Below are 27,933 nucleotides of genomic sequence, written 5' to 3'. Positions count from 1 at the left end.
TGAGAAGTGCAGGGAGGGGAGGCTGGTTTCCGTGATGTGCTGAGCTGTGCCCACAACTCTGCAGTTTCTTGCAGTCACGGGCAGAGCTGTTGCCGTATGAGCTGTGATGCATCCAGATAGGATGCTTTCTAACCACAACAGGATGTACTTACCATTGGAGGGACTGCAGTGAAGATTTACCAGACTGGTCCTAGCAATGGTGGATTTGCTTTTTGAGTAGAGATTGAGTAGACTGTATTCTCTGGAGTTAGAAGAATAAGAGGAGATCTTATTGAGACAAAAATTTCTTATAGGGCTCAACTGACTGTGTGCAAGCAATATGTTTCCCCTGGATGGAGAGTCTAGGTCCATGCGGAAGGTGGTGAACCTTAGGAATTCTCTATTCCAGTGGGCTGTGGGGTTTATTCAGAACATGGTACAATGGTGGTGTTTAAGAGGCTTTGAGACAGACATATGAATATGCAGGGAATGGAGGGATACGGATCACATGCAGGCAGAAGGGATTTACTTTAATTTGGCATTGTGTTTGGCACAGACATTGTGGGCCGAAGGGCCTGTTCCTGTGCTGAACAGGACTTTAGAACATTCTATGTTCTATGTTCTATGTCAACAGAGATTGATAGATTTCTGTAGCTCATGGGAATTATGGAGATGGTGCAGGAAAGTGGCATTGAGTGAATGCCTCAGTGGACTTCAAGGGCCAAATGGTCAACTCCTGCTCCTAGTTCTTACATTCTTATGTTCAGTACTGAAGGAGATACAAGGCTAGTCCATGCACAGTCTAATTGATCTCTTTTAGTCTGATTCTGAGAGTGGACTAACACATGAAGACTACAGAGCAGATCACTCCAAGTGCCTCCCGCACTGACATGGTCTTCAGGAGAGTGACAGTTGCAGTCTGTGTTATGGCAGTTCTCTGATATTGAACTTGACAACAGGGCAACCTTCTCCAAACCCCAAATCACCAGTAAACAAGTGCACAAGAAAGTAGGAGCAGGAGTAGGCCACTTGGCCCCTCCAGCCTGCCCCATCATGGCTGATCGATGCCAGCCTCAACTCCTCTTCTGTGCCAGTTCTCCATAAAACTCAATTCTTCAAACTTTCAAATTGTTATCTATCTCCCAAATAGTTATCTACCTCCACAAATATATCTAATGATCTGGCCTCCACCACCCTCGGGGGCAGAGAATTCTAGGGATTCACCACTCCTCTGAGAGAAGAAATTTCAATGCATAAATCAGATTCATATATCATCAGTGTCGTACTTAGAAAACCTTGAAGATTATGTTTGACTGATTCTCTGAAGAAATGACAGATTTACTCGCTGTGTTCAGCAATAGCAGTCCTTCATTCCAACCCTTCATCCATACTCTCCCTCGCTCCACTATTCTCCTTCCAGTCCTGATGAAGGGTCTCGACCCGAAACGTTGACTGTTTACTTTCCTCCATAGATGCTGCCTGACCTGCTGAGTTCCTCCAGCATTTTGTATGTGTTGGTGACCCTCCTTCCTTAGTCTTTTTCTCAGAATGAGGGATACTTTGCACATGTAGAATGATTTAAACAGATCCTGTTTGTGACCAGTCCTGCTAATCAGTCCTGCCCTGTTCACTGTGTTAAAACGACTCAAAGTCAAAGTCAAAGTCGAGTTCATTATCATATGCACAAGTACATGTGTGCACAGGTGCATCTTTCAACACATCTGTAGAAGCTTGTTCGAGTGTTCAGTAACATGCTGAACCTGCTTTAGGAGCTTTCATTCTCAGTAGTGTGGTGAAAGGTTTATCTCTGGTCATTTGCTCTTGGTCAAGGCCTTTTGCTGTATAAGTTATCCATCTATTCTGCAACACTTTTTGCCCTTCTTGTGCCTTGCTTAGGATATTTTATCCTAACCACGTTGGTTGTGATCTGCCACGTCTAACTGTTGACAACCTTCATCATAAAACCCTTTATCTCAATAAAATTTGTTCCAGATTTAAGTTGCACATTGGTGCTGTCGATGTAAATTGTTGCACTGCATTTTTATACATTTGACAGAGTCAGCCATGACTCAATGGTGCCGAATGGAAATATTGCAGAGGCTGGAAATGTGAAATGTAAACCAAAAGTGCTGGGTACACTCACCAGCAGCACGGAGAGAGTGACAGACTCAGTATTTCAGGCCAGGGACCTTTCAGCTTGGAATATTGTGTCCAGTTCTGGTGGCCCAATTACAGGAGGGATGCGGAGGCTTTGGAAAGGGTACAGAAGAGGTTTACCAGGAAGCTGCCTGAATTAGAGGGTATGAGCTATAAGGAGAGGTTGGACAAAGTTGGGTTGTTTTCTCTGGAGCGTCGGAGGCTGAGGGGAGACCTGATAGAAGTTTATAACATTATGAGAGGCATAGATAGAATAGACAGCCGGTATCTTTTTCCCAGGGTCGAAATGACTAATACTAGAGGGCATGCATTTAAGGTGAGAGGGAGTAAGTTCAAAGGAGATGTGCGGGGCAAGTTTTTTGCACAATGATAGATGCCTGGAATGGTGGTGGTGGAGGCAGATGTGATAGCGGTGTTTAAGAGGCTGTTAGACACATGAATATGCAGGGGATGGATGGATATGAATCATGTGCAAGCAGAAGAGATTTAGTTTAATTTGGCATCGTGTTCAGCACAGACATGCTGGCCTGTTCCTGTGCTGCACTGTTCTATGTTCTATGGATGGGAAATGTTGAGTTAAAATAAGATGCTGGGAAGAACGGGTGGGGTGACAACAAAAGAATGAAGAAGAGACTGAATAACAAAAGGACGAGGGAAGAGAGGACGGGAATGGAGCAAGTAAAGGAACAAAAATTGTGTTTAGAGGTTGTTAAAACTGCTGCTCCATCTGCTTCCTCGTTTGCATCCAAAAGTTTACACATTAACAGCTGTCGTTTATACAGTGCCTTTTGTTCTTTCTCCTCCGCTCTCCCTGTCTCTGCATTTTTTTCTTCATTCACGAGACGGTGACTGTATCTTGCATTGCCACAGTGGATAGTACCTCTGAGGCATTGATTACAGGTGCCAAGCCCCAGTCTAGAGGTGAGTCTGGAGCTCCAGTGCTCTACAGAGGGTCCCAGCTGGAGCTGCCAGTTCTGGGAGGAGATGCTAACCAAATTCTGGCTGCTTGAGTGGGTGCAGAAGATCAACAAAACTTGTTGATAGCACCTTCAATGTAGTAAACTATCTCAAGGTGCTTTGCAACAGGTTTAACAAAAAGAAAATCCAGCAGCAGAAGGGAGTATCAGTGCAAGTTATGGAGGGCCTATCAAATGCCATTAAGGAACACTCAAGCTAAAAGAGAGACGAGGGCAGAGAGTTTTATCGTGGATGTGAGATCAACCAGAAGATCAGTTTTATGACTAAATATTGGCCAAGGGCCCAAGGGATAACTCCTCTGCTTTTCCTTGAAATAAAATCAAGGGTCCACTGCACTATCGGTAGTATCTACAGGAGGCACTGCCTCAAGAAGGCAACGTCCATTGTCAAAGATCCCCACCATCCGGGCCATGCCATCTTCTCGCAGCTACCATTGGGCAGGAGGTACAGAAGCCTGAAGTCCCACACCACCAGGTTCAGGAACAGCTACTTCCCTTCAACCATTCGGTTCTTGAACCAACCAGCACAACCCTAATCACTACAGTTTATCAACACTTTGATCACTTTGCACTACAATGGACTTTGATTTTTTTGTTATAATTGTGTTCTTTCGTAAAAATTGTGTATAATTTATGATTAATTTATGTTTTTCTTGTGAATGCTGCTTATCTGATGCTATGTGCCTGTGATGCTGCTGCAAGTTTTTCATTGCAACTGTGCACACATGTACTTGTGCATGTGACAATAAACTCGACATTGACTTTGCGCTCCTCCATTTCGGTCTCCTGCCCATCCGTTTCGCTCAGTTAGCCTCCTGCCCCCAAAGCTCTGGAATCCCCTCCACAACCCCCTTTGCTGATCACGCTCTACCTGCTCCTTCAAAGATGCTTCCAAAATTCTACCTCTTTGAATGAGTGTTTGGTGACATCATATCTCCTTCCATGGATGAGTATGGAATCCTGCTAATGCCCACTTCTGTGGAATGCTCTGGAGCATTTTCCAATGTTGCTTTATAAACTTGATGCATTAAATTGTATTGAATGAAGGAGCAGACTCAAAGGGCCTGATGAGCTACTCTTGTTGCTGCTTTGCACTAGACAGCTTTCCCTCTCCATAGCACTGGGCCAAGCCTTTGCTACGTGGGTACCTATCATGGAAATCCATTGTAAATTGGTTGCAAGCAGCTCTACCCTGCTCTAGCTCCTTGTAAAATCATGACGTACAGGCTCCAGTTGTAATGCTACCAGGTTGTAACTTCATTGACCAGGCTCCCACCTTACCTGTGTGTCTGCGGACATCTGCGCAAGTCAAGTCGAGTGCATAAGTACGGTGAGGTACAGGTACAATGAGAAACCTGCAGCAGTGCCACAGGCACGTAGGTACAGACAACATGGAACCTATTATACATAATTTATACAAGACAGTAAATAAAGACAGAAAAAGAAACAAGACAGTGTAAAAAAACAGAGACAAGTCCGTGGCAATGTAAGTGATGGTCTGTAGTGTTCCGTGACTGAGGTAGGATTAGGGTTGTGCAGAACCTGATGGTTGTAGGAAAGTAGCTGTTCCTGAACCTGGTGGTGTGGGACTTCAGGCTTCTGTACATCCTGCCTGATGGTAGCAATGAGAAGAGGACGTGGCCTGGATAGTGGGGATCATTGACGATAGATGCTGCCTTCATGAGGCAGTGCCTCCTGTAGATGCTGTCAGTGGTGAGGAGGGGTGTGTCTGTGATGGACTGGGCTGTGCCCACTACCCTCTGCAGCCTCTTGTGTTCCTGTGAGTTGGAGTTGCCCAACCAGACCATGATGCATCCAGTCAGGATTCTGCACTAAATGAAAATCAAAGAACTGCAGAAGCTGGAAAATGCGCTGGAATGTGGTGACTTGTGGCAAGCTGCTCTCTGCAGACCTATTCATTACTGCTGTTATAATCATCCTCCCAATGCACTCATAATGAAATGATCAGTATGGATGGAATGCAAAACAAAGTTTTTCACTGTATCTCAGTTCGTGTGACAGTAATAAACCAATTTACCAATCTGAAATAAAAACAGAAAGTGCAGGAAACACGCAGCAGGTCAGGCAGCGTCTGTGGATGCGGAGAAAGTTAACGTTTCAGATCTGGGACCTTTCTTCAGGACTCTGATGAAGGGTCCTGGATCTGAAACATTGAGTATTCTACAGTCTGATTTTCTCAGCATGTGTGTATACATTGCGCGGACTGCCTGGATGGAACAGTAGAAGCAACTTTTAAAAGACTTGTATCTGAAGGGGAATAAATTGCAAGGGTGTGGAACTCAATGGAGAAGCCTCTTGTTGGCAGAGGCACTTTGGGCTGAATGGCCTCCATATGTGTGGTATTAATTCTGTTCCAATTGAGTAATTTCACTCTGATCATGTAAGTGTAAGCTAGGTTATAAAATCATGATATGTTCATAAAATCCTGATAAAGGTTTATTAAATTATGAGAGGCATAGATAAGACAGACAGTCAGAATCTTTTTGCCCGGGTAGAAATGTCAAGTACTGGAGGACATGCATTTAAGGTGAGAGGGGGAAAGTTTAAAGGAACAACACACAACAATTGCTGGAGGAACTCAGCAGGTCAGGTAGCATCTATGGAGGAAAATAAACAGTCAAAGTTTCAGGCCGAGACCCTTCATCAGGACTGGAAAGGAAGAGGGCAGAAGCCAGAATAAGATTGGAACAGATGTTCTCTGGGAAAAGTACAGAAGATATGTGGCAAATATTCAGGGGACATTTGTGTGGAGCTCTGCACAGGCATGTTCCGATGAGACAGGGGAGTCATGATAGGATACAGGAACCGTGGTGTACGAAGGCTATAATAAATCTAGTCAAAAGGAAAAGAAAAGCATACAAAAGGTACAGAGAGCTAGGTAATGTTGGAAATCTGGAGGAGTACAAGGCTAAAAGGAAGGAACTTAAAAAAGAGATTAGGAGAGCCAGAAGGGGACATGAGAAGGCCTTAGCGGACAGGATTAAGGAAAACCCCAAGGCGTTCTACAAGTATGTAAAGAGTAAGAGGATGAAATGCGAAAGGATAGGGCCTATCAAGTGCAGCAGTGGGAAAATGTGTATGGATCCAGAAGAAATAGCGGAGGTACTTAATGAATACTTTACGTCAGTATTCACCACGGAAAAAGATCTGGGGGATTGTAGTGGGGACATGCAGTAGCCTGAAAAGCTTGAGCATGTAGATATTAGAAAAGAGGTGGTGCTGAAACTTTTGGAAAGCATCAAGTTAGATAAGTCGCTAGGACTGGATGAGATGTACCCCAGGTTGCTGTGGGAGGTGAGGGAGGAGATTGTGGAGCCTCTGACGATGATCTTTGCATCGTCGATGGAGACGGGAGAGGTTCCAGAAGATTGGAGGGTTGCGGATGTTGTTCCCTTATTCAAGAAGGGGAGTAGGGATAGTCCAGGGAATTATAGACCGGTGAGTCTTACCTCAGTGGTTGGTAAGCTGATGGAGAAGATCCTGAGAGGCAGGATTTATGAACATTTGGAGAGGTATAATATGATTAGGAATAGTCAGCATGGCTTTGTCAAGGGCAGGTCCTGCCTTACGAGCCTGATTGAATTTTTTGAGGATGTGACTAAGCACATTGATGAAGGGAGAGCAGTGGATGTAGTGTATATGGATTTCAGCAAGGCATTTGATAAGGTACCCCATGCTAGGCTTATGTAGAAGGTGAGGAGACATGGGATCCAAGGGGACATTGCAGTGTGGATCCAGAACTGGCTGGCCCACAGAAGGCAAAGAGTGGTTGTTGAAGGGTCGTATTCTGAGTGGAGGTCGGTGACCAGTGGTGTACCTCAGGGATCTGTACTGGGACCCTTACTATTTGTGATTTTTATAAATGACCTGGATGAGGAAGTGGAGGGGTGGGTTAGTAAGTTTGCGGATGACATGAAGGTTGGGGTTGTTGTGGATAGTTTGGAGGGCTGTCAGAGGTTACAGAGGGACATAGATAGGATGCAGAGTTGGGCTGAGAAGTGGCAGATGCAGTTCAACCCAGATAAGTATGAAGTGGTTCATTTTGGTAGGTCAAATATGTTGGCAGAATATAGTATTAATGGTAGGACTCTTGGCAGTGTGGAGGATCAGAGGGATCTTGGGGACGCTCAAGGTGGCTGTGCAATTTGACTCTGTGGTTAAGAAGGCATATGGTGTATTGTCCTTCATCAATTCGGGAATTGAATTTAGGAGCCGTGAGGTATTGTTGCAGCTGTATAGGTCCCTGGTCAGACCCCACTTGGAGTATTGTGCTCAGTTCTGGTCTCCTCACTACAGGAAAGATGTGGAAGCCATAGAGAGGGTGCAGAGGAGATTTACAAGGATGCTGCCTGGAATGTGGAGCATGCCTAATGAAAGCAGGTTGAGGGAACTCTGCCTTTTCTCCATGGAGAGAGGGGGGACCTGATTGAGGTGTATAAGATGATGAGAGGTATTGATAGGGTAGATAGTCAGAGGCTTTTCCCCAGGGCTGAATTGGTGGCCACAAGAGGACATAGGTTTAAGGTGCTGGGGAGTAGATATAGAGATGTCAGGGGTAAGTTTTTTACTCAGAGAGTGGTGAGTGAGTGGAATGGGCTGCCGGAAACGGTGGTGCAGGCTGATACGATAGGGTCTTTCAAGAGACTGTTAGATCGGTATATGGAGCTGAGTAAAATAGAGGGCTATGGGTAAACGTAGTAATTTCTAGGGTAGGGACATGTTCAGCACAGCTTTGTGGACCGAAGGACCTGAATTGTGCTGTAATTGTTCTATGTTCTATGTTCTAAGAAGGTGGGGGGAGGGGGAGGAGCACAGGCAGGCAGGGGACAGGTGAGTTCAGGTGAGAGGGGAAGGTAGGTGGGTGGGGGCGGGGGAGAAGATGTAATAAGCTGAGAGCTGACAGGTAGAAGAGGCAAATGGATGAAGAAGAAGGAATCCGGTAGGAGAGGGCAGTGGACCATGGAGTAAAGGATGGAGGAGGGGAGGGGAGGAGATGGGCAGATTCGATAGTGGTGTTTAAGAGACTGTTAGATAGGTACATGAATATTCAGGGATGGAGGGATATGTATCATGTGCAGGCAGAAGAGATATCACAAGACTCAAGGACAGCTTCTATCCCACTGTTATAAGACTATTGAATGGTTCCCTAGTATGATAAGATGGACTCTTGACCTCACAATCTACCTCGTTATGGCCTTGCACCTTATTGCCTGCCTGCACTGCACTTTCTCAGTGACTGTAATACTTTATTCTGCATTCCGTTATTGTTTTACCTTGTACTACTTAATGCACGGTTGTAGTGAAATGATCTGTCTGGGCAGCATACAAGACAAGTTTTTCTCTGTACCTCAGTACCTGTGACAATAATGTTAAACCAATTTGGCTTAATTGGACATTGTGCTTGGCGGAGACATCATGGACCGAGGGCCTGTTCCTGTGCTGTATTGATTATGTGAGGTTATTAAGTTACTCGATCATTTAATGGAATGTGTGTAAAAAGATAGTTCATGTTGTTGCAACCGACCATTTTCCAAGTCATTTCCACTTGTTTATGTGATCAGTATTTATAAGGAATGGACTCATCGCAGAGGTTCAATGGCAAGCAGTCTGAGCAAGGTTATTGCAAATGACTGAAGGGTAAAAGTAAATATGGCATTTTTCAGAAATAGAAAAGGGCAACATGAAGGATATTGTTGTTCCCCCCGCTACCAACCCCCCGTGACTAATGAACGAATAATGTCAGGGGCATTTCCTTGAAGTTCATGTTGTGGTCATCAATCAGTCAAAAGAGGCAGGTAGTGACCATTAGATGGTTTCATTAGTACCCTGCTGCCTGGCGGTCCAGGGTCCTTCCCATCTGTCTTCATTAGAAATTGCTTGCTGTGTGCCGGTGGTTAACAGATGGGTCGTTATTGGCAGCACTGCCCTCTGGGTCCGGCTGGGAACCTGGCAGTGTTGTCCTACTTAGGGACATATAGCTAGCTATCTCACACAGAGCTGGCTCTGGTGCTGAGAGTTTGCCTTGGGCTACCTGTCTCAGTGTCATTTCAACATTCTACAGAAATATTGCATGCTTAATAGCTGCATTTGTTGCAACCTATCTAGAGTTTTGCTGGCAGCATTTTGGAAATGGCTTAAATCCCAGTCGGTTCTAACAGGCACATTACTTCTGAAAAACTACATTTGTTAAAACGAAATGATTTTACTTCATAGAGTCCTGTTAATACAGAGCAATTAGGATGGTAATATTCCTTTGCTCCATCTTTCCACAGGCTACCCTTTTGAAATTATTTCATACTTTTGGGACTATTTTGTTGTATTGCAATAGATTTTTTTTCTCTAACACTATTTCTTCTAAGATGTTTTTTAACACCTACCATTTTGACCAAGCTTTAATATCTCCTGATATTCCCTTTTGTGACTCTGTAGCACATTTTATTCAATAGCCCTCTTGCTAAATGCCTTGGTATGCTTTGTTAAGCCAAAGGCACCATGTAAATGCAAGTGTTTTGTGCTATAATGCTTGTGATTTACTGTATGTACTTATTGCCGCAGTAAACTGTTGTCTTAGAATGAAGAATACATTAACGCTAGTAATGTGAGCTTGCTTTCTATTGCAAGAAGGCGGCATCCATCACTAAGGACCCTCACCATCCCAGACATGCCCTCTTCTTGTTACTACCATCGGGGAGGAGGTACAGGAGCCTGAAGACCCACGCTCAACGATTCAGAAACAGCTTCTTCCCATCACCCTCAGATTTCTGAATGGTCCATGAGCCCATGAACACTGCCTCGTCATTCCTTTTATTTTGCACCGTTTAATTATTTTTGTAATTTATAGCAATTTTATGTCTTGCACTGTACTGCTGCCGCAAAACAACAAATTTCATGTCATCTAAGACAGTGCGAATAAATCTAATTCTGATTCTGATGTAGTCAGGGAGGTCTGAACTTACTAATATCTGTTGAGAAATGAGCCATCTATGTGATAATCAGTTAGCTGTGTAACAGATTGGGAATTGAACCTACTTTAGGCTTATGTTTCCAATAAATAGTTCTTTGACTCAATAGACCATACAGGAATTCCCAGTCTTAGGAGGACAGGGAAGATGCCAGGAACCTCTTTTGCTCTGCTTGGGAAGTCTAGAACTGAGTAACATAGTCTTGGGATATGAAGTTATCCATTTAGGACTGAGATGAAGGGAACTTTTTTACTCTGAGATTATGAATCATTGAATTCTCTGCTCAAGAAGGCTGAGACTGATAGATTTTCAGAGCAGAAGGGACGCAGATTGGTATACGACCAGCATGAATGTTGTTAGCTGTTGTAGGCATTTGTAGCTGGGATATAACTGCTCAATAAAGTGTCTGACATTCATTGATTATAAAATATTTTACAATATTTTGTAGATGTCATACACTGGATAAAGGCAAGCTAACTTGGTTTGATAATCATTAGGTGATTAGGTGTTCTGAGATACCGACCATATAATTCCAATGGGCTTTAGCATGTTTATACAGTGTTTGATTTTTTTTTCTTAAACTTTTGTGTTCCAGTAACCTCCACTCACAAATGCACTGCCAAATCATATAATTTCCATGCTTTCCTTAGCTATAAAACCAAAGAAAAGGAGTGCAGACACATAGAACAAGTGAAACACTTTGGTTTATGGTGTGTTTTAAGAATTTATGAATCGCACCTTTCTCCCTTGGAACATTGCATCCTCTGCACTTTAATATAGTACCTCAGTCTTCTGTTTTTGTTGTTGGTCTGTGTTAAAGTCATTGTTCAGTTGATTTTGTGACCTTTGTGAGCAGTAATGGCACAAGACAGTCCTCATAATTTGTCTGCCTATGGATTTATTACCATCTCCCAAGCTACACTGTTTTCAGTAAGATATACGCTGTGGTGTCAGTGAACATGACCAATGCTGCTAAGTAACATCACATACACACACCACTAAGCCACAGTCCATCTGTTGTTCTTTAGTATTCTGTCTCAGTACAAACGATGCTCTGCTAACCCTGGCAGGTCGACTGCTGACACATGAATGTTACGCCAAAGAACATGATACCTTACTTATAATCATTGATTGTACTCTGCATGACCTGGGTTAGGTGAATGCCATTATGTAGTTTAACGGCACTTATCTTGACCCTAGTGGCATGCATTTTGTCTCACAAGAGGCTGTCACTTAGCTGCACGTCATCATCCACAGACCATCAGTCCAAATTACAACTTTCCTGACCTCTTCTGATCTTTGCAACACATCCTTTGTTAGATTTTCTAACCTTCCTAACATTAGTTCCATCACTGTTGATGATTGCCTTCTGCTCCATGGATATACATTGTGGGCTTGTTCTATTTAATAAATTACTTTGCTAGCATGACAAGAGGCCCAAGAGACTGCAGATGATGGAATCTGGAGCAACACACAAGATACTGGAGGAACTCAGCGGGTCAAGACGTGTCAAGAAAGCATCCTATCTGGATGCCTCGTGGCTTGGTACGGCAACTGCTCTGCCTAGGACCGCAAGAAACTGCAGAGAGTTGTGGACACAGCCCAGCACGTCACGGAAACCAGCCTCCCCTCCTTGGACTCTGTCTTTACCTCTCACTGCCTTGGTGAAGCAGCCAGCATAATCAAAGACCCCACCCACCTGGGTCATTCTCTCTTGTCTCCTCTTCCATCAGGCAGAAGATACAGGAGCCTGAGGGCACATACCACCAGGCTCAAGGACAGCTTCTATCCCACTGTGATAAGACTATTGAATGGTTCCCTTATACGATGAGATGGACTCTTGACCTCACAATCTACCTTGTTGTGACCTTCCACCTTATTGCACTGCACTTTCTCTGTAGCTGTGACACTTTACTCTGTACTGTATCTGCACTGTGTAATGAATTGGCCTGTACAATTGGTATGCAAGACAAGTTTTTCACTGTACCTCAGGGCAAGTGACAATAATAAACCAATACCAATTGAATAGTCAATGTTTTGGATCTCAGACTCAGTCCAGGTAGAAGGTCTCAACACAAAATTTCAACTGTCCATTTCCCTCCATAGATGCTGCCTAACCCATTGAGTTCCTCCAGCATCTTGTGATTTACCACAAGAGGCCATTCTTATCACCAGATTAATGCTGGTTTATGCTCCACACACACCTCCTCCCAGCAGTGTTAAGCAGTTATGTTGGATAGTGCTGAAAATGTGTGCTTGGGTCATGCTGTATGGCTATTCTGCATCCAGTAGATGCAATTTTACCACCAAAAAGCAGACTAAAGTTTTGTTTTAAATTCATTTCTTGGGATCTGTGTGTCATTCCCTGGAATGTAGGAGATTGGAAAGTGACCTGATAGAGATATATATAAGATCCTGAGGGGCATAGACAGGGTGAAAGCACACAGTCTTTTTCCCAGGGAGGGAGTTCTAGAAACAAGAGGGCATAGGTTTAAGATCAGAGACATGAGATTTAAAAGGGACATCGGGGCAGCTTCTTCACGCAAAGGGTGGTGCATATTTGGAATGAGCTGCCAGAAATAGTGGTTGAGGTGGGCACATTAGCAACATTTAAAAGCCATCTAGATAAATATGTGATTGGAGGGGGTTTAGAGGGCTATGGGCCAAACACGGGCAGATGGGACTAGCTCGCTGGGCAACACAGTCAGCATGGATATGTTGGGCCGAAGGGCCTGTTTCCATGCTGTAAGTCTCTATGACTCATGGGCAAGGCCAGCATTCATTTCCCATCCCTGACAACATCCACTATGGACAACTCACAGCTCCCGGAAAGAAAACAGCTCAAGAAAGGGGAAATAAAACAGAAAATGCTTGAACTACCCAGCAGGTCAGGTAGTATCTGTGAAAAGAGACAAAGCAATAACATTTCGGGTCTGAGATACTCTGAAACATTAACTATTTCTCTTCCTGACCCACTGAGTGTTTGGAGCATTTTCCGGTTTTGTTTCAAATTTCCAGCATCTGCAGTTTTTCTTATTTCCAAGCAAGGGGAAATGGTATTTTCTTTAAAGATGTCTTCAAACACTGTTGTGCATAAAATGAACATAGTATTTATATATTCTCTAATAATTGTTCAGTATAGGGTTCATGTAGGCAATGCACTGATTCAAAGTCATTGAAAATTCATCAAGTAATATTGAGCAACAGGTAATATTTTACTAATATTAGAAGTGGACATGACACCATCTGTAACTGAATCCAGATTGCATCTAGAATGATTATAGTAGAGGGATAATGTGGTTCCTTGTAGCTGCAGTGCCTCAATGCTGCAACTCCCCACAGAAGGTCTCTGTGGGGATGCCTTCATCACACAGACTGCAGTGGTTCAAGGAGCCAGCTCACAGTCACCACCACAAGGGATGGGAAAGAAATGATGCCCTTGCCCACTCCCCTTAAGATGAACAAATTGATATAGATGCTGATGAGGTTCAATGAATAGGGGTTGAAGGAGCAACAAATAATCTGCTGGAGGAACTCAGCAGGTCGAGGAGCTTCTGTGGGGGGAGAGGAACTGTCAACATTTCGGGTTGAAACCCTGCAAGTCTCTTGTGTGTACGGGAGTTGAAGGAGGCTCATGAAAACAAAGAAAGGCTTGCTTTTATATAAAGCCTCACACATCAAAGTTTTTACAGCCAATGAATCAGTTTTGAAGAGCAGCTCCAGCAACCCCAGCCCCAAGGCCTTCTTGAACATTTTTGGCTTCCATCACTCCTCCATCGGTAGTCATGTATTCAGCTGCCTGGACACTGAACTCTGGAATTCTCTGGATCTCTTTGTCTCTCTGTGTCTACCCCTTTAAGACACTTCTTAAACATACTTCATGAAGTTTAGATGTCAAACATGAAAATGCCTCGGAGACACAAAAGATTGCAGATGCTGGAATCTGGAGCAACACAAAATATGGTTCAGGGTTTTGACTCAAACTGTAGACAATTCCTCACCCCCAACCCCCCCCCCCCCCAACCCCCCAGATGCTGCTCGAACCGCTGAGTTCCTCCAGCAGATTTTGTGTTGAATGAAAATGCCTTTTTTTGGATAACTTGTGACCTCTGATGTTCCACAGGGATCTGTCTGAACTTCAAGGATGGGCAAATATTCACTCAGTAACGCAACCACTTTCCTTATCTTTATGAGAGACATAGAGTAGACAGTCAGAATCTTTTCCCCAGGGTAGAAATGTCAAACATCAGAGGACACACTTTTAAGGTTAGAGGGGGGAAGTTTAAAGGCAATGTGAGGGGCAAGTTTTTTACACAGAGAGTGGTAGGTGCCTGGAATGGGTTACCAGGGGTAGTAGGGGAAGCAGGCAGTTTGGTGAAGTTTAAGAGGCTTTTAGGTAGACACATGAACATGAAGGGAATGGAGGGATATGGATGATACACAGGAGGAGGACATTTAGTATAGGATTGGCACAACATCATGGGCTGAATGGCCTGTCCAGTGCTGTCCTGTTCTATGTTTATCGCTTTCCCTCCCTTTGAGCAAACGTCTGAACATCTATTCTAAGATCTCCTGACGTGTCCTGGTACCAGCGCTCCTGTATGCACCTTGGGAGGTTGTACCATATTAAGGGCCCTTTGGTTTGTGTTGAGAATTAATTTAGTATCTTGTCAACTTCTTTGAAGGGCTTTCCTGGACCAGCAAAATATGAGATAAAAGGACAGTTTAACGAAAAGACAAATGTGCTGAATAAGTACATTCCTCCACACCCACCATTCCTGTCTCAGACCAAGGTAAGGAGCAAGGCTGTTTCCTTTTCAAATACTCTTCATGAATCCTTTTACATGAGCATGGATTGTTATTAATCAGTTTAAGTGTTTTGTGTTAATTGCTTTGACTGCACTGCTCTTAGCCTTGTTATATAGGTTAGCTTACATCAGATAAGTGGGTGCTAATAAGTTTTCTAACACTAAGCTGAAAATATTCTTTTAAGAAGTGCATATCACGCTAATTGCTGTTTTCCCTCTGGTAATCTTGGTGCGACAGAGCTGTCAATGATGCTTTTCCTTTTTTGTGCTTTGTGAATTCATAACTTGCCTTGACACCAACAGCCCATCCATTGTTTCAGTTGCTTTACCATGCTAGGGGACGGGAAAGATGCCATATAAATCCCATGTGTTTTTTGTTATTCATTCACAGATGGCATTACTGCAAGTTCACTTGAATTGGGTGGCTTGCTGCGTTATTTCAGAGGACACATAAGAGCCAACCACATTGCTATTCTTTGGGAGTCACATAGAGGCCAGACTGAGGAAGCTGGCAGATTTTCTTCCCTGAAGGGCACTGGTGAACTCAGATAGAACTTAACACTCCTTAGGATTAGACCTTAACACTCCTTCCGACTTCACCTTAACACTCCCTTGGACTATATATTTTTCTCTCTTTCTCAATCTTGCACTAGTGTCATTATGTTTATTTTGTTGTCTATTTTGCACATGAGTAAATTGTGTATAATTTATGTTAATTTAATTCTAAATTAACTTATGTTTGTCCTTGTCTCATAATGTACTGTGCTGCTACTGCAAAAAGCTAATTTTCATGGCATGTATAACCTATGACAACAATAAACATGAATAACATAGTTTTTTCACGGTTGCTATTGCAGACACAAACTTTTAATTCCAGGTTTAAATTCCCCAGCTGTCAGGGGGAGGTTTAGACTCATGTCTCCAGATCATTAGTCCAGACCTCTGGATTACTAGTGTAAGCACATAACCTCTCGTGCTCCCCTACTGAAGATCAAGGGTTAATCTTACTGAAGTGTTCAAGATGATGAGCTGATTCAGTAAGTAGACAGAGAAAAATGTTTTGTCTCTGATAAGAACAGACTAAAAGTGGACGTCACCTTAAAACTGGAGTCAGGTATTTGAGAGCTGATGTCAGGAAGCACCTCCTCATGAGGAAATGAAAAGCTGGAACTCTTTACCACAAAAAAAGTTGTTGAGCGGTTTCATGGATTAATTATTTTGAGACTGCGATTGGAATTAGGATTGAGTATGAAGGGCTGCAGAAACAGGGAGAGTAGATTCTGTTCCCTTTTGGATCATCCTCAATTTAACTGAATGGAAGAACAAGCTCCAGAATGGTCTCTTCCTGATCCAATGTTAGTACATTCTTATTGTTTTATATCTAAAGAAGGAACATTAGGAGCAGGAGTAGGCTATTTGGCCCTTTGAGCCTCTGCTATACATAGATCAATGCTGCTGTTTGATCTCAGCACCATATCCCTCCAGTCCCGTTATCCCTTGATTCTGTTAATATCCAACATTCTATCAATCTCTGTTTTGGATGAACTCATTGGCTGAGTCTCTATAGGGCCTCCGAGGTAGAAAATTCCAAAGGTACATCTCCATCTTAGTGAATGAATTTTTAAATTGGAAAACTGGTTTATTATTGTCACATGTACCGAGGTACAGCGATAACTTTGTTTTGCATGCCACTCATACAGATCATTTCATTACAACAGTGCATTGAGGTAGTACAAGGGAAAACAATAACAGAATGCAGAATAAAGTGTTGCAGTTACAGAGAAGGTGCAGTGCAGGTAGACGATAAGATACAAGGCCCTAACCAGGCAGATTGTGAGTTCAAGAATCCATCTTATTGTACTAGGGAACCATTCAATAGTCTTATAACAGCAGGATAGAAGTTGTCCTTGAGCCTGGTGGTACCTGCTTTCAGGCTTTTGTATCTTCTGCCCAATGGGAGGGGGTAGAAAAGAAAATGTCTGGGGTGGGTGGAGTCTTTGATTATGTTGGCTGCTTTTCTGAGGCAGCGAGAAGTGTATCCTTTTCTCAGTAAATGCGAAGAAGGCAGCAATTATTGGGAACAATGTCACTGCTTTGAGTGGAGACCTTTCAGCCATCTTGAGAAGTTAAGGCAATTCCTTTACACTGGGAGTTGGTAACCGAAGGCCATCGGTAGAGCAATAAAATCCAGAATTGGATCTCAAAGACGTATAGAATCAGTGGAGGGGTCGACCTTTGGAAATTCTGCAAAGAATTATGCAAATTTACGCATTGTGTTAATTAAAAAAAATGAAGAAGCAATGTAGCTACACAATTTTTTTCTCAGTGCTGTGCGTGTGAAAATTTTTGTTTTTCTCGCTGGAACGGAATTTGCCTGAAATCATTTTCAAGTCAAGTTACACCCCTCTGGAAATGTGACCAGGCTGTTTTGGTCCTGCCAGAGGAATTGCTGCATGTTGTTTTCATGGAGTGGTCACTTGGGTGTTCCCAAAACAATTCCGTTTCTTAAGCACCACTTCAAGGTGGGATGCTGCTCAGATATTGATTCATTGCAGGATTTAGGCATTGCTGTCAAAGCCAACATTAATTACCCATCTCTAAATGCCCTTGAATTCAGGAAGCATTTAAAATCACACTGTAGTCACATATAGACCAGAATGGGTAAGGACACCAAGTTTCCTTTCCTGAAGTACTTTAGTAAGATAAGATTTCTTAATTAGTCACATGTACATCGAAACACACAGTGAAATGCATCTTTTGCATAGAGTGTTCTGGAGGCAGCCCACAAGTGTCGCCAGGCTTCCGGCGCCAACATAGCATGCCCACAACTTCCTAACCCGTACGTCTTTGGAATGTCGGAGGAAACCAGAGCACCCAGAGGAAACCCACGCAGACACAAGGGGAGAACGTACAAACTCCTTACAGACAGCGGCCGGAATTGAACCCGGGTTGCTGGCGCTGTAAAGCGTTATGCTAGCTGCTACACTACCTTGCCTGCCTATGCATTGTGAATGAGATATTAGATTAAATTAGATTAGATTAGTTTATAGTCATACACACCAGGGTGCAATGAAATACATTGCTTGCGGGAAGCTCACAGGTAAACAGTACACATGGTAGTACTAAATACAATAAATACAGCAACGAGCACAACAAAGCAGAACTGCTAAGATAGGCTTTTATGATGAGCCAGTAGTTTCATGGTTACTGTTAATAAAACTAATCTTAATTCCAGATTTATTTAATAACTTGAATTTATATTCCCCAACTGCTGTGGTGGGATCCGAACTTGTGTCTTGGGATCAATGGTCCAGAATTCTGGACCATTTTATTTTATTTGTGCAACAGTTGCCAGTTATGCTGAAGATTTGGGTATTGGGAGTTACTGAAGTTTACAGTGGTGATCACATGACTAAAATGTTCCCTGGCATATGGTGCAGTGTCTGTCGCATCTGTATGAGGGCACTCATCAACTCCTCAGTCTCTTGTGTTAAAACATATGTGCAAAATAATTAGTTATATAATGACAACAAATTCTTAATCTGTTCTCTTCTAAGTGAAGTGACCTGGCTGATTGAGATGATTATGATTTTGAAAATGTGCAGTGTTGATGTTTGTGATGTCTGTAAAGGTTTGTACTGTCCTCAACTTTAAATCGCCTGATAGGTCACAGTGGGATTTAGAGTGAGGCTAATTCACTGGTGACAGAGAATTGCGAGGTGCCCTTTCGCAGCTAACTTATGATGGCCTTCATCATCGTAACTTAGCAGCGTGATGGCCTGTTCCATCTCTGGGCACAGTGTGAGGCCCTATAAATTAATGCTGGAATATGATACATGTGTCTTAATCTCACTTTGTTTCACTGATAGGAATCAGAATAATGTCAGGCATTGATACAACCATTTGCTACTTAAGATAAGATAAAATAAGATACCTTTGTCACATGTACCTTGAAACACACAGTGAAATGCATCTTTTGCGTAGAGTGTTCTGGGGGCAGCCCACAAGTGTCGCCACGCTTCTGGCACCAACATAGCATGCCCACAACTTACTAACCTGTACATCTTTGGAATGTGGGAGGAAACCGGAGCACCTGGAGGAAACCCATGCAGACGTGGGGAGAACGTACAAACTCCTTACAGACAGTGGCTGGAATTGAACCCTGGTCACTGGCGCTATAAAGGGTTACGCTAACCGCTACACTACTGTGCCTCCCCTAAAAAAAATTGTGCCAAGATGTTTCTGGCTCGCTTTCAGATGCTAATGAATTTTGATAGTGGTCTTACTACCTTAACCCATGAGACAGAGAAAGAAGCCATTTACCTCATGGGGTTTGTGCCAGATCCCAGGAGAACAATCCCATCAGTGTCATACCCCACTCCTTATTTCCCTGTAAGCAGCAACTTATTTTGTCTCATTCGCCTTTTGAGTCTTTTGGCCACTTACCCACACTAAAAGGTAATTTACAGGGGTCAGTTAACCTACAGCACCTCTCAGTGCCAGGGAGGTTATCAGCGGGGAGGGACAAGTGGACAAGGGAGTCGTGGAGAGTGCGGTCTCTTCGGAAAGCGGAGAAAGGGGGTGAGGGGAAGATGTGCCTGGTGGTAGGATCCCGTTGGAGGTGGCGGAACTCCCTTGTCCACTCGTCCCTCCCCAAAGATGACCATCCCGGCACTTATGCCTGCAACTGCACCAAGTGCTACACCTGTCCCTACACTTCCTCCCTCACCACCATTCAGGTTCCAAAACAATCCTTCCTGGTGAGGTAGTGCTTCACTAGTGACTCCGAGGGTGACATTTATTGCATCCGGTGCTCCCGGTACGACCTCCTCTACATCGGTGAGACCCGATGCGGATTGGGTGACCGTTTCGTCGAGCACCTTTGCTCCATCCGCCACAACAGCCAGGACCTCCCAGTGGCCACCACTTCAATTCCACATCCCATTCCCATACTGTCCAGATTCAGGGAAATAGATTTAGGATGGAGATGAAGAGAAACTGCTTTTCCCAGACAGTAGTGAATCTGTGGAATTCTCTGCCCAGGGAAGCAGTAGAGGCTACTTCATTAAATATATTTAAGACATAGTGAGACAGATTTTTGCATAGTATTGGAATTAAGGTTTATGGGGAAAAGGCAGGTTGGTGGATCTGAGTCCAAGGCCAGATCAGCCATGATCTTATTGAATGGTGGAGCAGGCTCGGTGGGCCAGATGGCCGACTCCTGCTCCTATTTCTTATGTTCTTATGTTGGGCCAAAGGGCCGGTATCCATGCTGTATTAGTCTATGACTCTATAATAGTAAATTTAATTGTCCCTCAGTCTTTATACATAATGGTCAGTTTCCCAAAATCTAGCCAACGGATTTATTGATTGATGAGCTCCTCCCTGCCTCTCCCTGCAGGCACCTCCTCCATCTGTGTCATTCAGTCTCGTCAGGTCTCCACAAGGTTACAGCCACTCCCTTTTCTCCCTCCACCCCTCCCCCTTCTTTGCAGATCATAAGATAAGACAGAGGAGCAGAATCAGGCCATTCAGCCCATTGAGTCTGCTCCACCATTCAGTCATAGCTGATTTTTTTTTCAAGCAACACACAAAATGCTGGAGGAACTCAGTGGGTCAGGCAGCTGGTCCTGATGAAGGGTCTTGGCCTGAAACATTGACTGTTCATTTCCCTCCACAGATGCTGCCTGACCTATTGAGTTCCTCCAGCATATTGTGTGTTGCTCCATATTTCCAACATCTGCAGTCTCTCTTGTGTCTTGATTTTTTTTTCCAACCCCGTCCTCCCGCCTTCTCTCTGTAACCCTTAACCCTACTATCAATCTCTGCCTTAAATACACCCAATGACTTGGCCTCCACAGCTGTCTGTGGCAACGGATTCCACAGATTCACCGCCCTCTGGCTGAAGAAATTCCTTCTTATCTCAGTTCTAAAGGGACATCCCTTTATTCTGAGGATGTGCCCTCGGATTCTAGACTCTCCCGCTGATGGAAACATCCTCTCCACGTCCACTCTATCCAGGCCTTTCAGTATCTGGTAGGTTTCAATGAGATCCTCCCCCCCATCCTTCTGAACTCCGTCAAGTGTGGCTTGTAACTTTTACTGGGTGATTGACTTGAAACATTAACACTGTTTCCCTCTTCACAGATGCTGCCTGACCTGCTGAGTATCTTCAACCTTTCCTGTCTCCATTTCAGCTTTGCAGCATCTGCAGTATCTTATTTTCCAGTTTCTTTCTTAGTTAGGCTGTGGTCTGAATTTAATCCTTTGAAGTTGATCATCAGGGCCCTGAACTGATCCAATGATCGGGCAGAACATCCTGTGTTAGTCAGAAATGAATTTGTTGAATTTTATCAGCGGTTAAACTGTCAGCCATGTGATATCCGTATTGTTGCTATTGTCTGTCTGGTTTCCCATTTGTCAACGTGGAAATTTCTGTTTTATTGTTGCTACATCTCACAGTTTGTATCTGCAGTTTTTTAGGCCTTTGTGTCTATTTAATATGGTGGCAACTGCAACAGAGCTGGTAAATTTTTCTCTCTGTCACGCCAGAGGTTTCTGCCGGAGAAGTCCATCACTCCAGCTCCTGGGTGGTATGATGATCCACGTACGGCACTACAGACCCTGAAGAGGATCTCGACGAAGGGTAACGTCCCTTTCGGTCACAATGCAGTAAGGTTCACGGAGGGCCCACGTACAGTGAGCGAACCAGGTCTGTAGCCACACTCAAAAGGAAGGTTTGAATGGCGTGCATTTGCTTCGTTCTTCAGCAATTTGAAGATGATCCAGTTGAACTAGAGGGCATAATAAGAATATAAGAAATAGGAGCAGGAGGAGGCCATCTGGGCCATCGAGCCTGCACTGCCATTCAATAAGATCATGGCTGATCTGGCCGTGGACTCAGCTCCGCCTACCTGCCTTTTCCCCATAACCCTTAATTCCCCCACTATGTAAAATCTATCTATCTGTGTCTTAAATATATTTAATGAGGTAGTCTCGACTGCTTCCCTGGGCAGAGAATTCCACAGATTCACTGCACTCTGGGAAAAGCAGTTCTTCCTCATCTCCATCCTAAATCTACTCTCCTGAATCTTGAGGCCATATCCACTAGTTCTAGTCTCACCTACCAGTGGAAACAACTTACCTGCCTCTATTTTATCTATCCTTTTCATAATTTTATATGTCTCTAAAAGATCCCCTCTCATTCTTCTGAATTCCAGCAAGTGTAGTCCCAGGTGACTCAATCTCTCCTCATAGGCTAACCCCCTCATCTCCGGAATCAACCTGGTGAACCTCCTCTGCACCACCTCCAAAGCCAGTACATCTTTCCTCAAGTAAGGAGACCAGAAATGCATGCAGTACTCCAGTTGTAGCCTCATCAGTACCAGGATAACCTCCCTGCTCTTAAATTCAATCCCTCCAGCAATAAAGGCCAACATTGCATTTGCCTTCTGGATAACCTGTTGCATCTGCAAACCAACCTTTTGTGATTCATGCACAAACATTCCCAAGTCTCTCTGCACAACAGCATGCTGCAATCTTTCACCATTTAAATAATAATCTGATCTTCTCTTTTTCCTTCCGAAGTGGATGACCTCGCATTTACCAACATTGTACTCCATCTGCCAGACCCTTGGCCACTCACTTAACCTATCTGTCTCTCTCTGCAGACTCTCCGCACCCTCCGCACAATTTGCTTTTCCACTCAGTTTAGTGTCATCAGCAAATTTATATACGCTACACTCGGTCCCCTCTTCCAAATCATTAATGTATATCGTGAACAGTTGTGGGCCCAGCACCGATTCCTCCGGCACCCCGCTCACCACTGATTGCCAACCAGAGAAACACCCACTTATCCCAACTCTCTGCCTTCTATTGGTTAGCCGATCCTCTATCCATGCTAATACATTACCTTCAAATCCATGCATCCTTATCTTATGGATAAATCTTTTGTGCAGCACCATATCGAATGTCTTCTGGAAATCCAAGTATACAACATCCACTTGTTCCCCTCTATCCACTGCGCTCATTATATCCTCAAAGAACTTCAGTAAGTTGTCAAACAGCACCTGCCCTTCCTGAATCCATGCTGTGTCTGCCTGATGGAACCACTTCTATTCAGACGTCTCACTATTTCTTCCTTAATGATAGCTTCAAGCATTTCCCTGACTACAGACGTTAAGCTAACTGGCCTGTAGTTACCTGCATTTTGCTGACATCCTTTTTTAAACAGTGACGTGATATTCAGTGTCTTTCAATCTGCCGCGACCTGCCCAGAGTCCAAGAGAATTTTGGTAAATTATCATAAACACCTCTACTATAACTTCTGCCATTTCTTTCAGTACCCTGGGATGCATCCCATCAGGACCAGGCGACATGTCTACCTTTAGGCCCACTAGTTTGCTCATCACTACCTCTTTAGTGACAGCAGTTGTATTGAGGTCCTCACCTCCCACCGCATCCATAACATCTATCTTTGGCATGTTAGATGTGTCCTCCACCATGAAGTCCAACACAAAATAGTCATTCCTCCTCATCTCAGTTCTAAAGAGATATCCCTTTATTCTGAGACTCTTCCCTCGGATCCTAGACTCTTGTACTAATGGAAACATCCTGTCCACATCCACTCTATCCAGGCCTTTCAGTATCCGGTAGGTTTCAATGAGATCCCCCCTCATCCTTCTGAACTCCATCAAGAACAAGCCCACAGTCATCAAACACTCCTCATACGTAAGCCTTTTATTCTGCAGGATCATTCTTGTGAACCTCCTCTGGACCCTCTCTAATGCCAGCACATCCTTCCTTATATACAGAGCCCAAAATTGCTCATAATACTCCAAATGTGGTCTGACCAACTCCTTATAAAGCTCCTTGCTTTTATATTCTCATCCTCTCGAAGTGAATGCTAACATTGCATTTGCCTTCCTTACTACCAACTCAACCTTCAAGTTAACATTAAGGGAATCCTGAACTGGGACTCCCAAGTCTCTTTACACGTCTGATTTCTGAATTCTCTCCCCATTTAGAAAATAGTCTGCACCTTTATTCTTCTTAAAGTGCATAACCTTACACTTCCCTGCACTGTACTCCATCTGCCACTTCTTTGCCCAGTCCCCTAACCTGTCCAAGTCCTTCTGCAGACTCCCTGCCTCCACAACACTACCTGCCCCTCCACCTATCTTTGTGTCATCTGCAATTTGACCACAATGCCATCAGTTCCTTCATCCAGATCATTAACCTATGTCAAACCCATTGTTCTCTGGTTCTTGATTGAGCCTTTTTAATTAAATTGTTTTTCGGGATCTGGGCATCACTGGTAAGGCCAACATTTATTACTCATCTTGAGAAAGTGGTGGTGAGCCACCTTCTTGAACAGCTACAGTCCTTCTGCTGTAGGTGCTTCCACAGTGCTCTGGGGAAAGCTGTTCCAGGATTTAGATCCTGCAACAATGAGGGGTGGTGATGTATTTCCAAGTCAGGATGTTGTGTGAGTTGAAGAAGCATTTTCTGCTGGTGATAGTTCCCAGCTGCCCATGTTCTTTGTGCTGGCAGATGTTATGGATGTGGGAGATGCTGTTGGAATAGCAGCCCTGATCGTCTTATTGAGGCAAATGGATGGAAGTTCAACACACTGGATCCTCTGCATTTTCTATATGGCACTGCACTAGTGAGAACTACCCCTTGCATGGGCTAGTCAGCAAATCAAAAAAGATTGCTGGCAAAGATCAAGGAATAAGACAAGTGGTTCTCCCAACTTTCTTCTGAACACTTGAGGCACAACTCTTGTTGGACATTATCCTTGAGTATAATCATGTGACCAGCCACCAACCAAGCCACATTCCTGCCATTGGTCAGCCAACATGCCCCACATTCCCATTGGTCAATTTCAAAGCAAATAAAAGTGTTCCTTAACTTGCTGAATATATTACTGTTGTCACTTTTCCTCTCCATGCTTGATCTTTGTGTAACTAGCAAACAAAAAGGTTCAAAGATTTGTTTTCGAACAGTGGAATTAGATGGTGTAAAGTAGGAAGCCACGTTTCAGTAATGCTGAGATTGGGACTAAGGGTGGGTCCCAGAATTTGAAGGGGAGAGGGTTCAAGAAAGAAATTATGTCCATGGTGATTGCTTTTTATTGACTGACTAGTAGACCAAATATTAAAGTTAATTATGTTTAAACAAAGGGAGTTAAAAATATACCAAAGCATTGAAATTCCCATTATGTGGTCTGACACTTCAAGCAGAGCGCTGATTTTTATGATGCTATCTTTCTTTGTGTTAAGTATTTCCATTCATGTCGTTATTTTCTTCCTGATACATTGTACCATAAAGAAGGATTGTCAGTAAAGATTCAGACAGCAGACGTGATGGAACATCAGAAGCTAATGATTATTAGTAATTGATTTTTCTTTTGTTTAATCCTTTCTATCTTTCTAAAGTATGGCCCTCAAAGTCTGATATAAAGCTTCTGTCATTGAACGCAGGGAATATTCAACTTAATGCTAGAATTGCTTGCATTGTTGACAGTTGAAAAAATATTTTGTTTCAGGCTAAGTACCACTAAAGGTCATAAGAAGAAAAATATTTGAGACTGCATTTGCAATTGACTGTTGTTAGCCCAATCTGCTTCCTTTGAATTACTAGTTAATTTCCGCTTGAATTCATGGACGAGAGATATATATTTCAATGCTGATTATTGCTCCTGTCTGAATCAGTTGATTTATCACAAGTTATGAACACCAAGAAATGGTATGAGAAAATAGGATATCAGCCTAGCAATACAGTTAACAGACAAGCAGCCAATGTTTGGACTGTTGATTGAGAGATGAGTTTAAATCCCACCAGGAATCTGGGGTATTTAAATTCAAGTAATTAAATAAATGTGGAATTTAAAAAGAAGTTGATTTAAGTCATGGTAGCCATGAAACTACAACATTGTTGTAAAAACTCATTTGGAAAGGAAATCCACTGTCCTTACGCTGTCAGGTCTATAGGTGACTCCAGATCAATCAATATAGTTAACTCTTGGTCGGCATGGACCAGTTGAGCCAAAGTGCTGTATGACTCTTAACTGCCTCCTCAGTTCAAGGGCAAATTGGAACAGACAGCAAATGTAGGCATTGCCAACAATGCTCACATCTCATGAATAAATAGAAAACCCTCTAGTTTACACTTGGTACTTTGGTTAATTGGACCATCTGGCAAATCAAAAGTTTCCACAGGTAACCTTTCACAAGAAAGTATGTTATTTCAATTATGCAAAACTAATATTGACATGGCTCACTCATACTGCTTAAATTAGCATTGAATTTAATTCAGTATTGAAATCAATGTCTTAATTATTGACGTTATAAATAATTGGGTATTCTGATTTTGAAGATTGGATAATGTTGGTGAGGGAGAGGTTCCTTGTTCAATCATAACTGTTGGGCATTCTACAGGGGCTTCTGAAATATGCACAACATAAAAGAGCTTCTGATTCCAACAGGTCCAGGAACCTACAACGTCACAAACCACACTCTTGCTCGAGAAAGCCTGAAGAAAGCTGCTTTAGAAAGTTCGGTGAGAGGAGGATTTGGATCTACAGTTCCTCGTTTGCATTCTGTCGAAACAAAACAAATGGTGCCAGGTCCAGCTGATTATAAGGTAATATCTGAGAGTTTAACATCTGTGAATTGAAATTTGCTCTGGTAGATATAACTCTACCACCTCCTGCTCTTCTCTGTTGACTTATTTTCCCATGGATAGTGATCAGAGGATGCACCACTGGACAATTGGGTCAATCTCTCCCTTTCAAGGTGCTGAAATTAAATGTGGCAATCCCACTCCTGGTCCAGCTGAGATTAAAAATCTCAGCATAGATTGAGAGGAGTACATACATGACAAATGAGTCAAAATGACTTGTAGGGCAATTTGTCTGAGAATGCAGGTCATTAAAAACATTGAACTCTGGTAGAGCTTTCAACTTGTCTGAGAATGCAGGTCATTAAAAACATTGATATATTTTGAACAAAATTGTATATAGGTATACCTTTGGAAGAATGATGGTAAGCATGAGTGTTGTTGAGTGTTTGCATATCTTCATCTTTCAAGGTGGGTTGTGGCTCCCTTCACGTGATCCTTGACCAACGTTGCTTTCAAAGAGTTAGAACACAAGAACGTAGGGGCATGAGTAAGTTGTTCGGCCCCTCAAGCCTGCTCCGTCGGTCAACTTGATCAAGGCTGATCATGCTGACCTCTTCTGTGACAGCTCCCCAAAATCCTCAATTCCTCGATCCTTCAAATATTTATCCATCTCCACCTTAAATATACCCAATGATCTGGCCTCAGCCACTCTCTGACAGAAGAATTGCTTTGTATTTCGGTATTAAATGACTGGCTCCTTATTTTGTAGCTATGCCCCCTTGTTCACGTCTTCTCCACTGGTAGGAACATCTCTACCCTGTTAGGATCTGATAGGTTTGAATAAGGTCACACTTCATCTAAACTCTAAGGAATACAGACCCAAACTGTCTGGTCTCTCTTGATAGGACAACACCTCATCCCAGGAGTTAGCCTGGTGAATCTTCTTAGGACAGCCTTCAGTGTTACTCGACTTTTTTTTAGGGAAGGGGACCAAAACTGTGCACAGTATTCCAGGCGTGGCCTCACCAACACCCTGTACCAACTGTAACAAAACCTCACTGTTCCTAAACTCCAGCCCCTTTGCAATAAAGGCCAACACACCGTTTGCCTTCTCAACTGCTCGTTGGATCTGCCTGCTAACTTTTTGAGATTCATACTCTGGAGCACTTAAATCTCTCTGAACTTCACTCATTTGCAATCTCTCCATTTAGATAATAATCCGCCTTTTGATTCCTCTTACCGAAGTAGATGACCTCACACTTCCTTACATTAAACGTCATTTGCCAGGTTTTCACCCACTCACTCAATCTACCTATATCCTGTTGCAATACCCAAAAAGTGCGGTAGGAACTCAACAGGTCAGGCAGCATCCATGGAGAGAAATAAACAGTCGACGTTTCAGGC

At 43.3% G+C, this 27,933-nt stretch overlaps 1 protein-coding gene across 1 annotated transcript in view; it reads left to right on the top strand.

The window, feature by feature from the left end:
• The window catches only part of stpg2 (sperm-tail PG-rich repeat containing 2), a 199,377-nt gene that overhangs the window by 86,906 nt on the left and 84,538 nt on the right, over window positions 1-27,933 (top strand). Inside the window, exons 7-9 of the mRNA XM_052041076.1 lie at window positions 14,782-14,889; window positions 21,457-21,550; window positions 26,393-26,466. Of these exons, the coding sequence (XP_051897036.1) occupies window positions 14,782-14,889; window positions 21,457-21,550; window positions 26,393-26,466 (276 nt within the window). The remainder of the gene's footprint in view (window positions 1-14,781; window positions 14,890-21,456; window positions 21,551-26,392; window positions 26,467-27,933) is intronic.

The sequence above is a fragment of the Pristis pectinata genome, chromosome 2 (assembly GCF_009764475.1).
Source record: "Pristis pectinata isolate sPriPec2 chromosome 2, sPriPec2.1.pri, whole genome shotgun sequence".
NCBI lineage: Eukaryota > Metazoa > Chordata > Chondrichthyes > Rhinopristiformes > Pristidae > Pristis > Pristis pectinata.
This window is presented reverse-complemented; position numbering and strand designations above follow the sequence as displayed.